The 19,481-nt window shown below is 49.6% G+C and overlaps 1 protein-coding gene across 3 annotated transcripts in view; it reads right to left on the reverse strand.

Annotated features, from left to right (window-relative positions):
* OTUD5 (OTU deubiquitinase 5) overlaps nucleotides 1-19,481 on the reverse strand; it is a 36,156-nt gene that overhangs the window by 13,806 nt on the left and 2,869 nt on the right. For all 3 annotated transcript variants that reach the window (XM_054471855.2, XM_054471857.2, XM_054471856.2), the window contains exon 2: nucleotides 8,149-8,242. In XM_054471855.2, the coding sequence (XP_054327830.1) occupies nucleotides 8,149-8,242 (94 nt within the window). The remainder of the gene's footprint in view (nucleotides 1-8,148; nucleotides 8,243-19,481) is intronic.

A 19,481-nucleotide genomic window follows, 5' to 3' on the forward strand; every position in this document is an offset into this window, starting at 1 on the left:
GCTTGGGACAGAGTAGCCACAGAGTAAATCAGAATTCCTTCCTCCATAGGGAGGCCTGAATGTGGGGTACTGTGAAGGTGACAGAGGTGAGTAAAATCCTGCCCCTACCTTCGGGGAGCACACAGTCTAGTAAAAGAGATAAGACACACATGCAACTAACTTTAGCTTAACTCAGGATGGGCAGCCTGTGGCCCGAATAGTCCAGGCGTCGTGAGATTTGGTCAAACTAAGGCGAGAAGGAAACACACTCCCTCTGCTTCGCTTGAGGATCTTCACACATGCCGTTCCTTCTCTTCAGGACGCTCCTTCCATCCTCGTCAGCTGCCTACTTCTCAAACACCAATGTGTTCTTTATTTATTTATTTATTTATTTATTTATTTGAGACAAGGTCTCGCTCTGTTGCCCAGGCTGGAGTGCAGTGGCGCGATCATAGTTCACTGCAGCCTTGACCTCCTGGGCTCAAGCGATCCTCTCGCCTCAGACTCCCAAAGTGCCTGGATTACAGGTGTGAGCCACCGCGCCTGGCCCAACATGTTCTTTAATACAGTTCCCCACTACCCAGGACACCTCTATCACCAGATTTATCAAAGGTGTGCATAGACTTCTGCCCGACCACACTGGGCTCCCACAGAAGGCAAAGGGCAGTTCACACCAAAGTCCACCCCCAGCTCAGGGCCCAATACGGTAAAGGAAATCAGGAAAAGTTTACTGAGCAAACGGATAGGCTGGGTAAGCCAGGGAGCTCTTCTCCCTGTGAAATTAAAGTGGGCCTGAAGATCATGCAAGTCTGATTTCCACTGGTTTTGGGAATTTCCCTTTGTTTCCCCAGAGGACCACTGCTCTGATGGGATCTCCCTGGGGCACAGGGATGGGTCAGGTCACACAGAACACTCCTGAGTTCTTCCCTGTCAGTCTACCTCTCTGAAGAACTGTCAGAAGAAAGCCTTCCCTGCCTTCCCCTTCCTACCCTGGAGGGTTCTGTGAGAAAGGCTACTCTGAGATAGAAAATAGGGCCCATGTTTGTCTCCAGTCCTCTTGGAGGTAAAGAGACCTGAAGGGTAAGGGGGTGTGGGGGGTGCGGAGGTTGTGAAGGCGGGAAGGGGGTAGCCCCTTCACCAATGTAAACAAGGATGTGGGTTCTGCGGCCACACTCTCCCCCGCCCTCCCCAGCGGCATTTCCAGCAAGTCACATGTCCTGCACACAGGCTGGGGGCCCCCTGCTGCTGCCTTTCTTAGAAGCCAGGACCACAGAGTCCGCACAGTGAGCTACTTGAAGAGCTATTTCTGTAGGCAGAGCTTGGGGTACTGGGAGGCAGTGCTGTTGGCAGCTGCAGTAAACAGGAACAAAGATGAGAGTGAAGGGGTTAAATAGGGGTTGATTGGCCAGGCTCAGAGAGATAGGCTGAGGTGCTGGAGAAAGCCCATCTCATATGGAAAGGTCAACTGTCATTTCCAGGCCTGGGAGTTCTATCTTCAAGAGCTAGATGCCAGATGCAGGAAAATGGCGGAAAGAGAGGAGACTGTGGAACAGGGAAGGGATCTGGGGGAAAACCCCCTGAGGGTCCCATTTCTCTGCCACTGACCCCTTTGCCTGGCAAAAAGGCTCTGCTGCCTCCTAGCTGTGTAGCAATGGATAAGGCCTTTAACCTCTCTAAGCTGAAATGTCCTCATGCATAAGGTGGAGACAGTAACTCCTCTTCCATCTGCTGGGTGTTGTCAAAACTACACAGGAGGTTTGCCAAGCACCTAAGGCATAGTAGGTGGTCAAGAAACAGGAACACAATTTGTCATGACGACAATCATTCCTTCATATGCTAGTTACCCACGAGTCAGCCAGAATGTTGCCATAACCACTCATGAAGCCCTTCCTCATTTCTGTTGCAATTCCTCAGCCAGAGGAGAGCCCCAAATGCAGACCTAGGATGCATGTCCTCTCCTGGCTCTCTACCTTTAGTGAAACCAAAGGTCCAGAAGTCTACCTCTAGGCCCTTAGTTCTAACAAAACTTCAGCAGTTAAATTAATATCAAATTAACAATACAGGCTTCATAAAACAGGGTCCTAAAGTATGGACGAGTTATGACACTTCTTTACTTATCTGTAAAACGTAAAATACCACCTTCTCTCCTCAATCCTATGATGGCACTGATAGGTGATATGGTTAACATGTACCTAATCACAGCTTTTGAGGAGGGAAACACACCACACTGATTATAAGGTATACCCTAAGTTTGGAATCATTAATGTGGAAGAAAATATACATCTCCAAACCAAGGAAAACAGCAATAGTACCACCCCAACAAGGGAGAATAGAAGGATTTCTTCAATAATATAAGGCAGAAAAAGCATCTAAGCACAGAGCTAAACACATAGGAAGTACTCAACAAGAATTCATTTTTAGCCAGGTGTGGTGGCTCATGCCTGTAATCCCAGCAATTTGGGAGGCCGACGCAGGTGGATCACCTGAGGTCAGGAGTTCGAGACCAGCCTAGCCAACATGGTGAAACCCCATCTCTACTAAAAATACAAAAAATTAGCCAGGCGGGGTGGTGGACGCCTGTAATTCCAGCTATTTGGGAGGTTGAGGCAGAAGAATCGCTTGAACCCGGGAGGTGGAGGTTGCAATGAGCCAAGATCACACCACTGCACTACAGCCGGCAACAAGAGTGAAACTCTGTCTCAAAAAAAAAAAAAAAAAAAAAAGAATTCGTTTTTCTGACTTTCCTAGCTCCACCTCTGTCCTCCAGAAAGCCCACCTCTTCCCAGAAGGCTGGCACACAGGGCTGGGGGCCAGGCTTGACTTCCCTGTGGAGGGGTCTGAGGTTGGGGGGATGACCTGCAGAGGTAGGGGAATTCAGAGAACTTGTTTTGATAGAAACTGAAACTCCTCCTCTTGCTGACGCTGCACTTGTGGGCAATCTGCACCTGTTCTCCCCTCCCAGAGGCCAGCTGGAAGGGGGTCCCCCACCATTCTACCTCTGTTCCCATCTCCAACAGGGCTCAGAAATTTTCAGTACAATACTACAATTGGTCCCACACCAAAGACTTTTCACACTCCAACTCATTCTATCCTTACCAAAACACTCTTACTTACTCAGGAGACACAGAAATGTGGCAAAGCTTGCCTGGGATCACAGATTTAGGGGGGTGAAGGGGAGGCCAGGCTCTCAAAGGGTAACTGCTGGCCCCAGCTGATATTACCACCCTCACCCCAATCTAGCCACCATCTTAGTCACCTTACTCCCTGGGGCAGGACCTGATCTTGTGTGCCTCAGTTTCCACACCAGCACAAGCAGGAATCAGCTAGAACCCAGGAAAGGCATGGGAGAGGGCAGAGATTATAGATATCAGGGGCTGTATCTCTCCCTAGGGCCACAAAGGCCAATATGAACCTTACCTTCCCCATACACACCCCACTTCTTTCCTTTTTCTGGACACACAGAGACACCAGTATAGAAATGCACATGTGTATACACATACAGCAGAGCCTGCCAAAGATGCTCCCTGAGGCCAAATGCTCACCCAACAAATCCCACAACAGAGAACTATCACATTCAATGAGTAGATGCCCTTGCCACTTCAGAAAAGACTGAAGATGTGAGGCTGTATAAACTAAGGGACCCCCTACTCCTCCAACCTCCTTCCTGGCCTCTGGCAGGGTAGGTGGAGGGCAGGGGAAATAACCAAGAGCTCTAACAGACTAGCCTCAACCTCTCTCCTCTGTTGCCCGGGGGAAGTCCTTATGTAACTAATGTAATGTAACCAATAATATACCCAGATTTATGTTAAGAAGCAAGACATGAGAGCCTGGATTATCTTCCTATAGGGTTCTACCATTTGCTTTAGAGACATCTGAGAACTGCCTACTTACTCCCCAGGTAGCTGCCTGCCTCCCAGAAGAGCCATAGCAAGTTCCACTAAGGGCAAAAAAGGAAGCTAGGTGTCTACAGGGAACCTAAAAACAAACCACACAAACGTGCGTACACACAGCTGCAGAGGGAGACAGGGACTTGGTCTGCTCCCCACTACCTTCCTGGTCCAGTGGGAACCCTGGCCCCACTGAGAACCAATCTCCTGAGGAGATGAGCCAGGACAAAGGTCTCACTTGCCTGTCAAGCAGCTGTGGTGTGACCTGGTCTGTGGTCCCAACTACCCCAACTAGCATACACTCAGTGGGAGAGACAGAACTCATCCCCCTGGATAGTCTGGTTCCTGAGATGTGTGCTCCTCTGCTCAAAGATTCCCACTGCAAGGATGAGAAACTTGAAGGATACAGGGGAGAGAGAGGCTGAAGGAAGCTGGTGTACAGGAAATGGCCCATGGGAAACTTCTTTCTGTGGCCTGGTTCAACCTCAAATACCAATGTTCTGACACTGGTTGTATGACCTAGATAGGGTAGGGTCTTGGCTGTCTCTTGAGGCCTCAGTTTCCCCATTTATAAAACAATCAAAATTGATCTCAGATCCATCCCTCCTAGTGCTGATGGTTCATGTTCCAAGATCAAAAGGCCCAGAAGAGTGGGCCTAGCTAATGTTTCTGGGCCTCATCGTGGTAACATGCACAGCCCTTGCCACTCCCCCATGGCCCATGTAGAAACAACCATGTGGCCTCCACTCTGCCCACAGAAGCTAGCACCAGGACCCTGGTCAGGGTTAGAGGTTTCTGCTGAGTCAAAGCCACATGGAGGGAGGGAGCAAGGGAGAGATGCAGAGTCATGTTTCCAGGAGGAGGTTATCTGAGCATAACAGGGACAGGGTGGGCCACAGGATACCTCTGAGGCTCAGGTTCCCACCTCCACTCCACCCAAGCCTTCACTGATGCTCATCAATCCCCAATAAGAGGAGGTGGGAGAGAACTGAGCGCAAGCAATGGATATTGCTTAACTCAGGGGAACCAATGGCAGGCAGGCAGCTACCTGGAGAGTAGGCAATTCTCAGAAGTCTCTAAAGCAAATGGTAGGACCCTATAGGAAGATAATCCAGGGGAACAGAAGGCAGAAAGCCACCTGCCTCAAGACTCCCAACAACAGAGGTCCACGTGCTCCTACTTGGAGGAGGTAAGGTCCCGAGAAGTCAAGGAACACAGCCAAGGTCATCCAGCCAGTTGACAACCAAGCTAAGAAGCTAAGGATCCTAGGATCATAAAAAGAATGTGTCCTGGCCGGGTGTGGTGGCTCATGCCTATAATCCCAACACTTTGGGAGGCCAAAGCGGGTGGATCACGAAGTCAGGAGTTTGAGACCAGCCTGACCAACATGGTGAAACCCCGTCTCTGCTAAAAACACAAAAATTAACCAGGTGTGGTGGTGCACGCCTGTAATCCTAGCTACTCAGGAGGCTGAGGCAGAAGAATCGCTTGAACCCGGGAGGCAGAGGTTGCAGTGAGCCAAGATCACGCCACTGCACACTCCAGCCTGGGCGACAGAGGGAGACTCCAACTCAAAAAAAAAAAAAAAAAAAGAATGTGTGTCCTTTGGACACCTCTGGGAACTTCCCAGGCCAGCTCTGGCTAATGGCCCTGAGCATGTCATTTCCCTTTCTATGCTTCAATCTTTTCACCTGTCTCATGGGATAACGATCCAAGTTTTGCAGTGAGCCTGAAGCACCCAGCTGAATGCCTAGCACACAGCAGGCGTCAAGGAAACAGTGACCTCTATGTTTGCACCCCGCCCCCCCCCCAACTCCAACTCTCTGCTCCATGTTCCTTCCACTATTCAACACATGGCAGGAAGTCAGCCTGTAGGGCTTCACACTATAGTCTAAGCTGACTGCCATCTGTCCCCATCAAGGCGAGGCTGGAGACAGAGGGGCAGCAAGAAACCCAGGGACAAAGTCCCCTTCGCAGGCACATGTATTATGCACTTTGCACCAAGGAAACCTCCAGATAAGGTCTAGAGACCAAGGGCCATGTACTTCGGGGGAGAGGCCACAGGACTTCTGAGGTTTTACAGAGAAAAGCTAAAGGCAGCCCAGTCAGGGGAAATGTGTAGCCATAGTGCCGATAAGGAAAGGCCTTCAACGTGCCCTGGTCAGCTCTTCCTCTAAGTAGAGGCCCTTTACTGAAAGCCCCAGTGGGAGGAAGGGTCGGGGGTATTTGGGGAGAACAGCTAGATACACACGCACGCACGCACGCACGCACGCACGCACACACACTGCTCTTGATACGAGTTACTACAACAAGCCAGGTCCTCACTAGCTAACCCCAAGGGTCGGGGGTATTTGGGGAGAACAGCTAGCTAGATACATACATACATACACACACACACACTGCTCTTGATATGAGTTACTACACAAGCCAGGTCCTCACTAGCCAGCCCCGAGGCTTACCCTCAATGACTGCCCAAGACTCAGATGCCCGCTGCATTTTCTAATCCTAACTCCACCAGAAGCCCTGCTTACCCCACATCCAGCCTGAGGTCTCAACACAGGGCCTAGCACCTAACAGGCCCCCACCTACTCTTTCTTTGCCTTTCTTTTGTCCAAGATGCCCCGAAACCCAGCTCTTCCTCTGGGAAACATCCCAGGGAAAACACAAACTTGAGCCAGAGGGGTAGGAGGGGTAAGTTTTTTTCCCATCCAATAGAGCCCATTGCCTGAGCCTCTTCTGCTTGGCAGAATAGAGAGGAGACCATTCACTCCACCCTTTCAACAAACACATGTGACTCTGAGGCACCAGTGAAAATGGCATCTGGGTTTTACAAATGCTACTGTTCCATGAGGGTCTACTATATGTGTCAGGCACTAAAGGCATTTGCCAAAGCAACTTCATTAAATTGTTACAGCATTAGGATCTTTTAGCCCCATTTTACAGATGAGGAAACAGCCTCAGGAAAGAAGAGCTGCTTGCCTAAGGTCATACCAAGAATCAGTTGTGCAGCCAGGGATGGAGCCTAAAACACTCCAGCCCACCAGTAGACATGGGGGGTACCCACAGACGGAGAGAATAGCAGACCAAGAAAGAACTCAAAGAGGCATTGAGAATCAACACCATTTCACAGACGGAAAGACCAAGGCCAAGTGTCACAGCAGTTATGAGTCAGGGCCAGAACTAGAAGGTAGGTCTTCTGACTCCCAGCTCAAAGCTCCTATCAGAGGGCACTTTTCCTTGGTAGATATCAGAGCACCAGAGGGAGGATCAGGTCACATTCCCAGCTTCCCCTTCACTCTAGCACAGGACCTCACAACTACTTGTTGGGTCACAGACTCAGAGCCAAAATGGCCTCAAAGATCTAACTCAGACTGGATAACAGATGGTATTAAGGCATTATTAATTCTGTTAGGTGCAGTAATGGCATTTTAATTATGTTAAAAAGAAGAAAGTCTGTATCTGTCAGAGAAACATACAGAAATATTTACGAATGAAATGATCCAATGTCGGGGTTTTGCTTTAAAAATATTCTTCTTTCAGGGGAGTGAGAAAGAGTGGGCGGGATAGTGATGAAACAAGGCTGGCCACATATTGACTATTTTGAAGCTGGATGATGGGTACATGAGGGTTCATCATTCTCTCTACTTTTATATAAGTTGAAAAAAAAATTCTATGATATAAGAAATTTGTAAAGATCTAGTCTGATAGCCCCCATACACACAGACTGAGGAACAGAGACCTGCAACACACCAGAGATGGGATCTGGGTATAAACCTAGGGGTCATACAGCCCAGGGTGGCAGCAGTGTGCTATGGTTAAGAGCATGGGCCTCAGACTAATCTAACCCAGACACTGAATCCTAACTCTACCACTTATTATTTTACTCCAGAACTCTACCACTTATTATTTTACTCCAGACAAGTCACCCACCATCTCTGAGCCACTTTTCTCATCTGACAAATGGAAGCAACAATAGTCCCTAAACTCACCTAGCTTAGAGGGGAATCAAAGAGGTTTCCTGTAGCCCCTGACAGAACAATGTGTCCCAAAGGATATTATTTTCTTTATCACTCTTCTTGCTGTTATTATTCATATTAATCTTGCACCACTACAACGTCTCAAGACCCACGGCTAGAGGTCAGATACCAACTTGAGGCTGGAGCCTAGAGTCCCTAAAAGATTAGCTAACTCTGCCTCAACCCTGTCTCAGGGGCTATTCCTGATAACTGGGACACAGCTTAGGGGCAGCCCTAGGCCCTTAAGGACTAAGGCAGAGACTCACCTACAGCCCGGAAGAGACAGGCACCATCCTCCTTCATCTGCTTGATGATGAAGCCCTTCTTGTCTCGTAGGGCCTTTTCAAACCAATGCTCCTGCTGGAGGGAAGAGGTGGGGGTCAGCAACAGGGAAAACTTGTACTCCCTCCCCAGGGCCCCAACCTCAAGCTCCCGAGAGACCTAGATCATTGACAGAGAGGACGCTGGCCAAGGTAAAGTTCTCAGCCCTGTTTGACCACTCCATGCATGTGAAGTAGGAGACTCTTTTAGGGAATTAGTTGCTGAGTGAAACTAAGACTTACTTCCAAAAGGGTCCTAGGTGCCCTGAGAACAGTGGCCCCATATGCCTTATGACTTCTGTTGACCTTGCAGGGCCTGGCCCAGGGAGCCACACTGCCCTAGGCAGCCAGAGACTCAGACCCAGCAAGTGTGTGGGTGGAGAATGTGGCTCTACCTCAAGGAGTTTCATCTAGGAAAGGTGGTGAAGAGGGGGTAACTAGCAAGAGCCTAGATCCTGAACCTGACAAAGGGCTAGAGGATTCCAAGATATGCTATAGGCCGGGCGTGGTGGCTCATGCCTGTAATCCCAGCACTTTGGGAGGCCAAGGTGGGTGGATCACCTGAGGTCGGGAGTTCGAGACCAGCCTGACCAACATGGAGAAACCCCGTCTCTAATAAAAATACAAAAGTAGTCGGGCATGGTGGTGCATGCCTGTAATCCCAGCTACTCGGGAGGCTTAGGCAGGAGAATCGTTTGAACCCGGGAGGCAAGAGGTTGCGGTGAGTTGAGATGACGCCATTGTGCTCCAGCCTGGGCAACAAGAGCGAAACACCGTCTCAAAAAAAAAAAAAAAAAAAAAGAGATATACTCTAGAAGGCAAAAGTGTGCAAACAATGCTCTCATCTGTGACTCAACACATTTAACAGATAGATATCTACACACATATACATATGTATGTATACAAACACACGTACACAAAATTGGGAAGGCTAGACAGCAAAATATTATCCCTAAGTCCTGGTGTTATCAGTGATTTTATTGCACTTTCCCTTTTATAAAGTTATACTAAACCCAAAAAGCTTTGAAAATCAAGTCTTTTTTTTTTTTTTTTTTTTTTTGAGACAGAGTCTCGCTCTTTCGCCCAGGCCAGAGTGCAGTGGCGCTATCTCGGCTCACTGCAATCTCAGCCTCCCGAGTTCACGCCATTCTCCTGCCTCAGCCTCCCGAGTAGCTGGGACTACAGGTGCCCGCCATCATGCCTGGTTAATTTTTTGTATTTTTAGTAGAGACGGGGTTTCACCATGTTAGCCAGGATGGTCTCGATCTCCTGACCTCGTGATCTGCCTGCCTCGGCCTCACAAAGTGCTGGGATTACAGGCATGAGCCACTGCGCCCAGCCCAAAAGTCTTTATCTAATTCATTTGGCATCATAACCTGACCAGAACTGACAAGAATCTATTTATCCCACTTGGGGTGAATATTCAAATATTTCAATGCAGAAAACATTCAGGTGTTTGATTATGAGGTGCTGCCTCAGACCCTGCTGGAGGTGTTATGTAATACAAAGTATACACTAAGTTTTATAAATTCTGTATTTTTCCTAAATTCCAAAGCACACCTGGCACCACGAAGGTTCAACTTAAATGAACCTGTACAAATGCGTATTTTTTTACTAAAAAAAATAATGACCACATAACCTCTTAAAACATAACTTTCATTTCAAAACAAAACCAACCAGAAGCAGCAGACCTTTCCTGGGCCCCTCACGCCCTCTGCTGGCTACCAGAAGCAGCCAGCCTGACCCAGCAACAGGGCTGCAAACTACAGGATCCCAAGCCTGCTCCTTGTGGACACAGGCCTGCCCAGGGATTTATAGGATCTGGGGTATTAGAGACCAGACATAGGGGCCCACCTATCTGTAAGGCCATTTTTCCCCAGCTCAGGCAAGGGGTGGAACCCATCCCCTAAGAAAGCCAGAGGAGAAGCATCTCTGACCAAGTTGTAAGCACAAGGTTTGGAAGGCAAGAGCTCTGGGTTCCAACCCCAGCTTTGCCACACACTTGCTGTCCGGTATCAGTCTCAGTTTCCCATGGAATGGGGGATATGTTGATCTACCGGACAGAGCTGTCCAGAGGTTCAGAGGAGTTTCAGGACCTAAAGAAGCTTTGTAAATAACATACCATATACTGGGGGAAGTTGTCGCCAATCACAGAAGGAGAAGAGATCAGCACAGAGATTATGTACAACTGAGAGACCCCCAGAAAGTCCTAGGTGAGTAGCAGGACAGGAGGGGAGGAAGAGGTGACAAGGGAATACCCAGCCAGCCCCATCATCAGGGCCCACACCGCAGGAAGATGTGGCTGGATTTCTAGAGATGGCAAAGACACCTGGAAGCCCTTAATGAGCTTCCATGCGCAGCACAAGGACTCCTGTTTGTGAACAACATTCCAGTGGTCCAGGTGCCCCTCCTTGCCCCCAAGCCTGTGGATTAACACACTCCAGCCAGTTACGCCCAAGCCCATCCTGGCCACACAGGGTCAGCCATCTCCCAGAGTCATGGGCCTGCCCCAGCCAGGGGTCTCCAGCAGGGATGGTGCAACCACAACTATAGTCCCAAACCTGACACAACAATGGGTTCTTAAAAAGAAGGGAACGCAGCGACTTCCTGGCTTTGGAGAGAGGGGAAAAAGAGAGGAGAAAAGGAGATCAAACAGGAGAGGGGTTCCTACTTATCCATTCAAGAAAGACTTACCAGGTAGTTACTAAGTAAGATACTGGGCTGGGCAGTGAGGACAGTGAAATGAATTAGACTTAGTCTCCACTCTTGATAAGCTCACAAACTACTTAGCAGAGGGGCAGGGAAACAGGTAACCACCACAAGGTATGAACAAGGCTGTGAAAAATGTAAATGCCAGGTGTTATGAAACAGAAAGAGGCTGGGCGCGGTGGCTCTTGCCTGTAATCCCAGCACTTTGGGAGGCCGAGGCAGGTGGATCACTTGAGATCAAGAGTTCAAGACCAGCCTGGCCAACATGGTGAAACCTCGTTTCTACTAAAAAATACAAACAAAATTAGCTGAGCATGGTGGTGCACGCCTGTAATCCCAGCTAAATCAAGAGGCTGAGGGAGAAGAATCGCTTGAACCTGGGAGGCAGAGGTTGCAGTGAGCCGGGATCACACCACTGCACTCTAGCCTAGGCGACAGAGTGAGACTCTCAAAAAAAAGAAGAAAAGAAAAGAAACACAGTCATTGGGCCAGGCGCGGTGGTTCACACCTGTAATCCCAGAACTTTGGGAGGCTGAGGTGGGCGGATCACCTGAGGTCGGGAGTTTGAGACCAGCCTGACCAACATGGAGAAACCCCGTCTCTACTGAAAAATACAAAATTAGCTGGGCGTGGTGGTGCATGCCTGTAATCCCAGCTACTCAGGAGGCTGAGGCAGGAGAATCGCTTGAACCCGGGAGGTGGAGGTTGCGGTGAGCTGAGATCGCACCATTGCACTCCAGCCTGGGCAATAAGAGCAAAACTCTGTCTCAAGAAAAAAAAAAAAAAACACAGTCATTAAGGCTAGCACCTGAAAGGAGGTGCCACCTGACCAAAGGATTAAAACACCAAGACCTCCAAAAATGCTTGTTAACTGGATGAGAAATGAAGTCACTTCTGCCACGAAGTACCAGGAATGCCTGGAGCCCAGCAATGAATTCAATAGAGCTAAAGTTCTGGGTAGTAGTAGGCAGGTAAGCAGGGAGGGCCAGGAAGAAAGATGAACTCATATTAACTGAATACCTGCCCCATGCCAGATGCGAAGGGTGACCTCATTTAATTGTCCTGACCACAGCCCAGGTGGCAGGAAACATTACCCTCACTTTACAAAGGCAGAAAGGAGGCCAGACACGGTGGCTCACGCCTGTAATCCCAGCACTTTGGGAGGCCAAGGCGGAAGGATCACCTGAGGTTAGGAGTTTAAGACCAGCCTGGCCGACATGGCGAAGCCTTGTCTCTACTGAAAATACAAAAAATTAGCAGGGCATGGTGGCGTGTGCCTGCAATCCCAGTTACTTGGGAGGGTGAGGCAGGAGAATCGCTTGAACTCGGGAGGTGGAGGTTGCAGTGAGCCGAGATGGCACCATTGCACCCCAGCCAGCCTGGGCAACAGAGCAAGACTATGTCTCAAAAAAAAACAAAACAAAACAAAACAAAAAACAAAAAAACAAAGGCAGAAAGAGAAAGGAGCTGGAGTTTGGATACCAGCAAAGCCTAGTGTAGAGGCAACGGGGAAGGCCCCCATGAGCCACAGCATTGAGGACATACCTTGCAGCCCATCCACAGAATATCCTGGTTTGTCTCTAAACATGAAAGAGACCTGAATAGGCCCCTTGCACTGCAGGGTTTGGGTCCTGGGGCAGTCAAACTGGCATCCAGGCTTGGATCTAGAGGCTGGACTGCTAGCCACCTACCAGCTTTGTCATCAGCAGCCTGAAGAGTTTGGGCTCTGGCCCTTCTCTTTCTCCTTTTGGGGAGAAAATGTTGCTCAGGAAGGGCTAGTGGGGGGGGGGGGTAGGCGATAGCTCAGCCATAGATAAGTTTAAGCTCCAACAATGCCCTCGCCTGAGGAGGCTGTGAACCTTGCAAACTCATTGCTGAGCCTGTGGGAAAATCCCTCCGTATCTTTGAGCCTCCACAAAAAGGCTGAGTAAAGCTCCCTAACACCAGAGGATCCCAGGAGCTGAGGCAAGATTCTGTAACCTAGTGGTCTAAAGGCCCAAGTGAAGTTGGAGCAGGCTGTGGAACCCAACTGACTTAGGTTCCAATCTAGCTCCACCAATTAGCAGCCATGTGATGATGAACTGCTCTGAGCCACAGTTTTCCAATCTGTGAATGGGGATACCAAGCTTCCCAATAATAGGGATGCTGGGCAGACTCAAATATTACAGGGCTTTGCCCAGTAAGAGACCACTTAATGAGTTCCATTCCCTTCCCTTCCCCAGGAGGGAAAAAAGTCTCTCTAGTAGGCTGATTAATAGCCACGCAAAGATATCAAACCCTAACCCCCCTGGAACTTGTAAATGTTACCTTATAATGAAAAAGGTAGGGCCAGGAGTCGTGGCTCATGCCTGCAATCCCAGCACTTTGGGAGGCTAAGGCAGGCAGATCGCTTTGAGCTCAAGAGTTCAAGACTAGCCTGGGCAACATGGTAAAATCTCAACTCTACAAAAAATACAGGCCAGGCACGGTGATTCACGCCTGTAATCGCAGCACTCTGGGAGGCCGAGGCGGGTGGATCACCTGAGGTCAGGAGTTCGAGACCAGCCTGGACAACATGGTGAAACCCTATCTCTACTAAAAATACAAAAATTAGCTGGTCATGGTAGCAGGCGCCTGTAATCCCAACTACTCAGGAGGCCGAGGCAGGAGAATCGCTGGAACCTGTGAGGCGAAGGTTGCAGTGAGCCGAGATTGCACCACTGCACTCCAGCCTGGGTGACACAGCGAGACTCCGTCTCAAAAACAAACAAATAAACACCAAAAATTAACCAAGCATGGTGGCTTGCACCTGTGGTCCCAGCTACTAGGGAGGCTGAGGCTGGAGGATCACTTGAGTCCAGGAAGTGGAGGGTGCAATGAGCCAAGATTACGCCACTGCACTCCAGCCTGGGTGACAGAGGCCAGCGCTATCCGAAAAGAAAGCCTGGGCACAGTGGCTCATGCCTGTAATCCCAGCACTTTGGGAGGCCGAGGCGGGTGGATCACCTGAGGTCAGGAGTTTGAAACCAGCCTGGCCAACATGGCAAAACCCCATCTCTACTAAAAATACAAAAATTAGCCAGGCATGGTAGTGGGAGCCTGTAATCCCAGCTACTCAAGAGGGTGAGGCAGGAGAATAGCTTGAACCCGGGAGGCGGAGGTTGCAGTGAGCCGAGACTGCGCCTGGGTGACAGAGCGAGATTCCATCTCAAAAAAAAAGAAAAGAAAAAAAGTGTTTGCAGATGTAATTAACTTACATTATTAAATCTGGAGATGGGGGGTTATCTTGGAGTATCAGGTAGGACCTAAATGCAATCACAAGTGTCCTTATAAAAGAGAGACAGAGGGAAATTTGATACAGACAGAAAAGGAAACCACATATACAGAGAAAGCGATGGTGAAGATGGAGGCAGAGATTAGAATGATGCAGCCATAAACCAAGGAATGTTGGCAGCCATGAGAGGCTAGAAAAGGTCTAAATTCTCCCTGAGAGCTTCCAGAAGGAGTGTGGCCCTGCCAACACTTTGATTTGGATGCAGTGAAACTGATTGTGGACTTCTGGCCTCCAGAACTGTGAGAGAATAAACTTTTTTTTTTTTTTTTTTGAGATGGAGTCTCGCTCTGTTGCCCAGGCTGGAGTAGTGGCGCAATCTCAGCTTACTGCAACCTCCACCTCACTGCAACCTCCAATCCGTCTCCTGGGTTCAAGCAATTCTCTGCCTCAGCCTCCCGAGTAGCTGGGATTACAGGCACCCGCCACCACACCCAGCTAATTTTTGTATTTTTAGTAGAGATGGGGTTTCACTATCTTGGCCAGGCTGGTCTTGAACTCCTGACCTCGTGATCCACCCGCCTCGGCCTCCCAAAGTGCTGGGATTACAGGGGTGAGCCACTGCACCCGGCCAATTTCTGTTGTTTTAAACCACCCAGTCTGTGGTAACATTTGTCACGACAGCCACAGGAAACTAACACACCCCCCTTGGTAGCACTCCTTGGTGTCTGTTCCCTAGTGCCTCACAGGTGTGAGACAATATGGCATGGATCCCACTCTGCAAGGTCCACCTGCCTACCATCCTCCAGGGTGGGAGGTTAGAATTAAGGCAGCAGGGGCCTGGAATCTCCCTTCTCAGCCTGGGAAACTACTGACCCTGCCTATGGATGGATGAGCTGCCACTGAAGTGGGGGGCGGGGGGGTGGGGGGGCAAAAGATGGCAGCAGCAGTGGCAGTTCATGGACAGATGTCTTCCCAGAGCCCATGGCCAAGAGGTGTTTAGCATTCTGTGACTCACAGCTCTGTCCCAGCAGCCCTGGTGCCAAGACCACCCCCTCCAGCAAAGCACCCAGGAACACTAGCCTGGTTCCATGGACAAAACACAGGGGGCCGGGCGCGGTGGCTCACACCTGTAATCCCAGCACTTTGGGAGGCCGAGGTGGGCGGATCACGAAGTCAGGAGATCGAGATCATCCTGGCTAACACGGTGAATCCCCGTCTCTACTAAAAATACAAAAATATTAGCCGAGCGAGGTGGTAGGCACCTGTAGTTCCAGCTACTCGGGAGGCTGAGGCAGGAGAATGGTGTGAACCTGGGAGGCGGAGGTTTGCAGTGAGCCAAGATCGCGCCACTACACTCCAGCCTGGGGGACAGAGTGAGACTCCATCTCAAAAAAAAAACAAAAAAAAAAAAAACAAAAAAAACACAGGCAAGGCAACCCATCCAACGAGAAACATAGACACACTACTCTCTAAGGACCAATACAAGCCCTCCAGGGCAGAAGGGGAGAAGAGCAAGGCCCCAACATTTGGCTAGGCCACTGAGGGCAGGGGGATTAAAAACCTCTAAGATCGGCAGGGTGCGGTGACTCACACCTGTAATCCCAGCACTTTGGGAGGCCAAGGCAGGCGGATCACCTGAGGTCAGGAGTTCAGGAGATCAGCTTTGCCAACATGGTGAAACCCCATCTCTATTAAATATACAAAAATTAGCTGGGCGTGGTGGCAGACGCCTGTAGCCCCAGCTACTCGGGAGGCTGAGGCAGGAGAATCACTTGAACCCGGAAGCCGGAGGTTGCAGCGACCCGAGATTGCACCACTGCACTCCAGCCTGGGCAGCAGAGCGAGACTCCACCTTAAAAAAAAACAAAAACAAAAACAAAAAACAAAAAACAAAAAAACCCAAGGTCCTGTTATTCAGTAACAAAAAGGAATGAAGTACTGATACATGCTACAACATGGATAAGCCTTGAACATATTATGCTAAGTGAAAAAAGCCAAGTAACAAACAACTGCATATTCTATTATTCCATTTACATGAAACATCCAGAACAGACAAATCAATCAAGCCAGAAAGTAGATTAGTGGTTGCCAGAGGCTGGAAAGAGATGAGGAAATTGGGGGATCATAGCTAAAGAGTGCTGGATTTCTCTTTAAGGTGATGAAAATGTTCTAAAATTGACTGTAGTGATGTGATGGACGCACACCTCTGTGAATATACTAAAAGCCACTGAACTGTACACTTCAAATAGGTGAATAGTATGGTACATGAATTACATCTCATTAAAGTTGTCAAAAGAAACACACCCAAGGGCTCAGCACCAGCCAAGAAGGATGTTGAACACTGCTTGAAATGTCCTAGCACAATCCCCAAAGGCCAAGGGTTCCCACTTAAAACTTTCATGAAAGGTGAGGGGAGTGGGAGCAGGGAAGAGACTATAACTTGCTTCAGAGCAATAAGTCCAACCTCCCTCCTGACCACTACCCATTTCATGGAGGGAGAAACCAAGAACCAGAAAAGGGAACTGCCTGAAGACCACACAAAAGCTTACTGCAAAAACAGGACTCAAATCCACGTTGCCTGGGCAGAGATCCCTTCCTGCTTCCCCACCAGCTAGCTACCCAATTCCAGTTGGGGTAAGAAGAGCCCAAGAAATCAGCAGGTTCCTAGATGCCAAATGAAGGGCCTTTGCTACCAAAGATAGGTTACTAGGAGTGGACAAAGGCTCCTAGGAAGAACCAAGATGACCCTGGGGCAAACTGCCCATTCTGGGCAAGAGGAAGAACCAGCCAAGGTCCAAGGTGAGCAAGGTCAGATACAACTGGGCATGGACAAACTTTTGCAAAATGGGCAGCTGAGGGGGGAAATAGTTTGCCTAAAGCTATAAAGCAGGTAAGGAGGAGATGCTGAGGTCTGGAAGGTGATGAGAGAATTGAGGGATGATGGCTCAAAGCTTGCCTTGCTCCAAAACTCAAACTCCACACACAACTCTACCTCTCTACACCACTATCCAACAGGCCTCCTGACAGGAAATCCCATTGAGCTTGTTCATTACAACATGACTGCCCACAAAAAATGGCTGTTCATCAACCCTGAGCCTCACACAAAACAGGCTGCTTGTCCCGCCCACCAAGCTTGGATGGCTGAGAGGCAACAGAGGAGCCAGGAAGAGAGGGGAGAAACCCAGTTCCTCCTCAAAAGACATCCACCATTCTTTGCCACCTCCAGGTCCAGAGAGCTTTGGACTGAGTTCCCTAAAATCCAAAAGCTAAACAACACCTCACCAGCATTTTGCCTGGCTAGTGAGGAAACTGAGGCCCAGAGAGCATAGGTAGAACCTACCCTGGTTCATCCAGCAAAGCCCTGAAAGACCCAGAGTTGGAACCCAGGCACCAACTACGGTGCCACGCCCAGCTTTTTCCACCACCTCAGTTCACATGCCCCTTCTCAAAGAGCTCTGTGGGGTCTCCAAACTCAGAATGCTTACAGGCCAACCTTTTCATAGAGCAGACTCTCAGCAAGACAGCCACGCCTGGGAACCCCTGACATCACCACCCACCCAGCACCTGGACCCCAGAGTGCCAAAAAGACTCCTAAAGGAAGTAGGGATACAAGAGAATCAGGACAAAGAGGAAGCCCAAGTAGTCAGAACCCCAGAATAGCCATCCAGACTCCCTCTCAACGCCACCTCTCTTCCCAAAGGATCCAACTGACCTCCAGGCTACAACCACCCCTACTGACAGTTTAGGACCAAGACTGGGGTGGCAGGAGGAATCTTCCCTCTTCTCATCCCCAAAAGCTCTCAAGTTGGACCAGGTGAGGCAGGGAGAAGAGGATCACCTTCTTTGTCCTAAGAAGTGTGGGGACAGAAAGCCTCTCCTGTCATTGGGAAGGGCAGGTTTCATGAACCCACAGAACTTGATTTTCATATTCTTTTTTTTTTTTTATTAATAAAGATGAAGTCTCGCTATGTTGCTAAGCAGGTCTTGAACTGCAGGGCTCAAGTGATCCTCCCACCTCAGCCTCCCGAGTAGCTGGGACTACAGGCACGCACCACTATGCCCGGCTTACTCCCATGCTCTTGGGGACATGTCCCATGGGGACAAGTATAAGGGAGGGACTGCAAGGGGCATAAGGAGGTGTTTTTGAGTTACCATGGCAGCATAGGATGTTCTTTCTCTCTGTCCCTGGGACCAGGGATGTATCGCAAGGGAGGGAAGTAAGGAGGTGTTTTTGAGTTATCATGGCTGCATAGGATGTTTTTCCTCTGTCCCTAGGACCAGTGATGTATGGCTCCCTGCTTCTAGAGGAGGAAAGAAACTACCCAACCAGGGAGAGAAGAAATAACTGATCCTGACCCTTGAGTACAAATGGCTTATTGTGCCAGAATTAATGATGGGAGGAAGGGACCAAGAACAAGGAGCTCAAGACAAGGCTTGGGGCCCCTGTGAAGTACAGAAAGATTTACCTGAGCCAAGGGGAAAAGGAATGTGGGAGGAGAATTTCCCCAGAGTGGCGATGTCCCAAACCCCTTTCCTGTCCCTGGGAAGAAAAAAGCTTGTCAAAAGCAGTTCAAACCTTATTATATGACCTAGAGGTGAGAAGCAAGCATAGCTAGGTCAGGGAGAGACTCGGAATCGCTCCTGGTTTCAGAAGGGAGGCTCCAGACTCCATGTCCCCAGGACCTGACAATCTTCTCATAGAAAGCAGGAGGACCTTCTTGGCCCTGGCCACGAGGGAGCTCAGGATAAGGGGTTCATATGACTCTGAAGAGCATCCAGGTCCTTCTGTCCAACGGGAGAGGATGACCTCACGTTCCTCTCCCTGGACAGAAAGGATTGCCTGGTATGGTAGGAGGAGACCCTCATGCCCAAGTGGGAGCCAGGTCCCCAGTCCCTAAGGCAAATGGTATCTTGTCCCAGAGAGAAAGCTCGGGCCCAGACTCTTTTCCTCAGAATCCTACCCTATTCATGTCCCCAAAAGGAGTTGGGAGTCTAAGGCCCAAGTCCCCGAGGCAGGAAATCTTATGTCCCTAAATGACCCCTAAGACTAGGGTGTATGTAAGTTGTCTGAGGTGAGGTGACAGTACCCTCAGGGCAGGTTCAGAAATCAGGTCCTAAGGTGGGGAACAGGCCTTCGCACACCTGAGGTAGGATTCAAACCCTTGGAGGTAGACTCAGGACCCTGTTCCACAGGGATCCTTTATCCATGCCCCAAGGGAAGGGTCTCAGGGCTCAGGTCTGGGGGGAGGAGTCCTCCTGTTTCTCAGGTGTACACCTTAAGTTCCTTGAGGAGGAAGCTCAGACCTTACCTCTAGAC

The sequence above is a fragment of the Pongo pygmaeus genome, chromosome X (genome assembly GCF_028885625.2).
Source record: "Pongo pygmaeus isolate AG05252 chromosome X, NHGRI_mPonPyg2-v2.0_pri, whole genome shotgun sequence".
Taxonomy (NCBI): domain Eukaryota; kingdom Metazoa; phylum Chordata; class Mammalia; order Primates; family Hominidae; genus Pongo; species Pongo pygmaeus.